We start from the raw sequence: 4,821 nt of genomic DNA, 5'->3' as shown, positions 1-4,821 counted from the left end.
AAAACTTTTTAAGAAATTTAAAGATGAGGTACTTTTCTTTGCACCTATACATACTATGGTTTAGCTCAACTTCAATATGATTGAGCTTTCCAAAGGCTAGTAGAGCCGTATAGCTACAGGATTGTAGCTCACTTCAAATCTTAGAAAATTCGGATAGATCAAGCACAGAGCAACTGATCCAAGCATTGATATACGCCGCTGATGTTTGTTTTTTGTCTCTGTCCGAACTTTCTCAACCAGATCGAGAGCCATATACAGTTCTGCAGCTACAAAAAATATTATTGACTAACCATTCTGACAGGTGAAGAAAAGTGCCAACTAATGGAAAAAATGAAGTGTGCACAAAATATCTGCTATTTGTCAATTTATTTATTCATGGTTTTCAATCTGCCATCTTCTTCTTTTATTGAACATTTTGAAGGTCTATAATATTAGCTGAAAGATGTTGCTGACATTAGAACCTCCTTGAAAGAAAAACCAAACATGTCAGGACTTCCTAAAAATAACTTCACAGTGGTCGACTGGGCAGTCTTCTCCGGGCTCCTCATCATTTCGGCATGCATCGGGGTTTACTATGCCCTGGCAGGAGGGAAGCAGAAAACCACCAAGGAGTTCTTAATGGCCAATCGCAACTTGAAAATAGTTCCTGTGGCTGTATCCATTCTAGTTTCATTCCTGTCAGCCATTTTGATTCTTGGGGCACCTGCAGAAATGTACACCAAAGGAACGCAGTATTATTTATACTTATTCGGACAAATGACGGCCGCAGCACTGGCAGCTGTTTTGTTTGTGCCACTTTTCTATCCACTGAAATTGACGAGCATGTATCAGGTATTTTCAAATATATTGAGAAAGATAATTGTATTTGCCCCCCCCCCCCTCCCCCCCAAAAAAAATGAAGTATAAGGGAGATAACAAACTAATTGCAGTTTATATAAGGATATAAAAGATTACTATATATTATATATCGATCCTTTGTGATTTTCAGGTTTATGTCTAACTTAAATTGTATCAGTATGATCCGATTCTTAGTCATTCAAATTACTCAATCAATCTTAACAATATGTTGAACATTATTTCATTAGGGTAGGGGTGCCATGTAATGATGTTTACATCTAATCAGGCCAAAAGAAAATATACTCTTGTTTCCTGTCCCCTGACCAAAAAAATAGGGTGGGTAGGTAGGTAGGGAAAAAAATTATTTTGAGAAATTTTTTTTTTAAAAAACTCAATGAATGCCGAACTTATAGCAAGTTATAAGAAGAAAACAGTATGTTATCAGTTTACAATGCAAGTTTGTTAATAAAGATTTTAGATTTATAAAGTAAAGGTATCCTGTACACTTGTGATGTATTAGTTCTGTAAATATTGTTGGTCAACTTAACTATTACAGGAAAATAGCCCCCCCCCCCCCCAAAATGAAAATGTAAAAAAAACTTTTAGGGTCGGGGGGTAAAATGTGGGTACGGTACGAAGGTCGAGTGACAGGAAACAAGAGTATGTTTTTTTGGCCTCATTTTAACAGTCTATTATTGATTATTAGAGAATTTACATTATGAACAGAAAAAATCTTTCAAGTACAATCCTAAGTAAATCAATCACTGACGTTTTGTGCATTTTGTTTTCCTGTGTAGTATATAGAACTGAGATTCAAGTCACGGGCAGCAAGACTGACAGCCACTGTCATCAATATATTTGCCTCTGTGAGTATGAAGGCTTTAATAAAAAAATTCAGTAAAAGCTGGTTATAATAGAACATTTCGGAGAGCTTGTGTCAATAATTCATATTATGATTTAATATACTAAAATTCATATAACTTCATACAAAAAGAATTCACTGTATGGTGAACCTGCTTTGATGAATTCACACCTATTGCAAACTGACTTGCTTTCCCCCTGGTTTTAAAGGGTATGGGAAATTGAAAAATCAGAAATTGTGAAGTATGGTTATAATGAAGTAAAATGGATTTTTATTCTTCAAAGATGTTCTACTTGGTAAACATATTTGCTAATAAAATGTTTAGAGTTTTGTCTAACCTTTTCATGTTAATCACTAACATTGATTCTATTTCAGCTGATATATACAGGAATTGCATCATTTGCTCCAGCAACAGCCTTGTATGCAGGTCAGTGATCAAGAAAAATTCTGCATATTGAAATTGTACTGTAAAAGTAAAGCTCAAGCCACAGGTCAAGTATCTTTCATATACAAACTACAGTCAAACTTTGTTATCTCAAATCTGAGAAAAAACATCGAGATATCTGAGGATTCAAGATATCAAGTGTACATATGTAAAATACTTTAAAATAATGTGGTTGGGACTTCCCCATCACTTTGACATATCCATGGTATTCGAGATATCCAAGTTTGAGATATTGAAGTTCAACTATACATTGTTGTGATTGCATGATTCTCAGAATTTTTTTTCGTATTTCTTTACAGTGACTGGTTTTCCTGAGTGGGCCTCATTTCTTCTCATAGGATTCGTTTGTACGTTTTACACTTTTATGGTAAGTTTCAAATAGTGTCCTGTTCATTTTGTGCTGACTTAAAGAGACCGGTATATTTTTAACTTATGTTAAACAAAATGCTCATTTCTTAGAGTGTTGATAACTTTTGTTCAAATATTGAATAGCTGTGGCTTTATTGCCATGTAAAGGGTGGATTAAAAGTGTTATATCAAGATGCTTTAATTTACACTTGTTTGTAAATTACAGGGTGGACTTAAAGCTGTGGTGTGGGTGGATGCATTCCAGGCCATCATCATGTTTGGTACTCTGTTAACTATTGTCATTAAGGTATGGTGAAATATGAATTAAGTTAATGTGTTTTAGTCTATCATAACTCATCCCTCACAATATCTTTCAGAATGATAAAAATGCATGTTTAAGGAATCTCTGTCTAGTTAGTGTAGTATGCCAGGGCATCAACGATAGTGGGAAACATGGGATAATATGCATAACAGGCGAAGCCCGTTATGCATTAATTATCCCTTGTGACAGTGATTCCATATATTTCCATTTCATTGTGAAATAAAATTGTAGATTTAGACTTTAAAAATGTAGACTAATCGATTTAAATCACACAAGGATTCCCATGCAATTTCAATAGTCCTCGCCTACTAACGTCAAACACAAAGGCAGTGAGATTTACATGCATAATTGGCCTCTTAGCGTCAGACACAGAGACAGATGTTCACAAGATTTGCATGCATATTAGGCCTCCTTAGCTCCTGACCTATCAACCTGCCGAATTTACATTCCGGCAGAATTATCAAGAAATAAACTCCCCTACTTTTCAAAGAGTTATCACAGAGAAAAAAAATCAGAAATGGAAATACTAAGTGATATTTATTAATGACTTGGGAAGTGCTTAGAATCTGATGGCAGCAAATATATGATGGAAAGTTTATTTTAGATTTCAGTTGCTAAATATAAAACTACCGGTATGAATCTATTAAGTAAAAATATTAATGTAATTGTTGCCTCAATTTATTTTTAGGCTACTTTAGAAGTGGGAGGATTTTCAAAGGTGTGGGAACTGAATGATCAGTGGGGTCGAATCAACTTCTGGAAGTAAGTATCACTCATGGATGATCATGGGCAAGAGTTGCTTTTGCACTGTGTATTTATTCATCAATGTCATTTTGGTAAGAAAGGCTTAATAAATGCGTATTGTGGGTTATTTTAGTGGGGTGCTAATTTTGGCTTATTTTAGCTAAAATAATCAATATTCTTCTAAGTGTGCCTTTGCAACATGTTCAAACCATGTGTATGCTAAAAAAAATAATGCCTTTGAGCAAGCAAAATGCCAAACTTTACACCAGCCAAGAAAACCAGCTATGCAGTATAATAAATGATATTTGTTCAAGACATTTGCTGATTTATGACTTGTCCTGTAAATAGCTTGAATTTTGTGTTTTAAAAGTGTGTTTTTCTTCATAAGCTTAATTTGTCAGAGACCAGAAGGTTATAAACATTGTTTTACAATGGTATTTTGTCAATCTGTCTATAAACAATTCTACATCAGTAAAAATGGAAGAATTTCCTTTAGAATAGATACTGTTTTCAGCTAGAGTTATCTCTCTTAGCATTGGTGTAAATGAGCCCTATAAAACACTAATTCAGTCCAGATTTTTTTCTGATCTCAATGTTGTCAATGATTATTTTTTTTTTACAGTTTTGATTTTGATCCAACAGTACGACACACATTCTGGGCATTAACCTTTGGAGGAATGATCAACTGGGTGGGAACTTTTGGAGCTAGTCAGCAGAGCATACAGAGATTTAGTGCTCTAGCCTCTCTGAAGGAGGCCAAAATGTAGGTATAGGGTGCTTCATTTAGCTGTCTTTTCCTCACCAAAGGTGACGGGGCCAAAATGTAAGTAGGATTCCTTATTTTGCCTCAATGGGGGGGGGGGGGATGAAAACATAGTCTCTCATTTAGCTGTCTTGACCTCACTTGGGAAAGTGTAAGTTGAGTACGTCAGTTGGCTGGAATGTACAGTTGAACTTTTGTATCTCAAGCATGGGTAGATTTAAATACCATAATCATACAGTTCAACTTTTGGTATCTTTAACACCAATACATCAAAATTCTACATATGTTGAAGAGAAGTGGAAGTGTTTCAAACCTCGATATCTTGAATTATCAGATATTGCCGGGATTTTTTCTTGGTCCAATTTGAGTTTAAGATAAGAAGTTTTGCCTGCATGTATACATCAATTTGAAAGTGATTTGGATATTTCAACCAATCTTACTTTCAGTATTCTAACATTAAGATTTTAAATCCTCAGATATCTAGAAAGTTTTTCTTGACT

At 34.7% G+C, this 4,821-nt stretch overlaps 1 protein-coding gene across 1 annotated transcript; it reads left to right on the top strand.

Annotated features, from left to right (window-relative positions):
* The first annotated feature begins 435 nt into the window (after window positions 1–435).
* On the top strand, window positions 436–4,341 carry LOC134272008 (sodium-coupled monocarboxylate transporter 1-like). The gene is made up of 7 exons (XM_062754246.1): window positions 436–831; window positions 1,635–1,703; window positions 2,075–2,126; window positions 2,444–2,511; window positions 2,719–2,799; window positions 3,503–3,576; window positions 4,181–4,341. Exons 1-7 carry the CDS (start codon window positions 484–486, stop codon window positions 4,323–4,325), a joined length of 837 nt encoding a protein of 278 aa, XP_062610230.1. The 5' UTR covers window positions 436–483; the 3' UTR covers window positions 4,326–4,341.
* The last annotated feature ends 480 nt before the right edge of the window (window positions 4,342–4,821 follow it).

Source organism: Saccostrea cucullata, unplaced genomic scaffold (genome assembly GCF_032062105.1).
Source record: "Saccostrea cucullata isolate Sc308-1 unplaced genomic scaffold, CSIRO_AGI_Scuc_v1 ctg14769, whole genome shotgun sequence".
NCBI classification, from domain to species: Eukaryota; Metazoa; Mollusca; class Bivalvia; order Ostreida; family Ostreidae; genus Saccostrea; species Saccostrea cuccullata.
The sequence above is the reverse complement of the archived record's forward strand: the minus strand, read 5'-3'. Positions and strand labels throughout refer to the sequence as shown.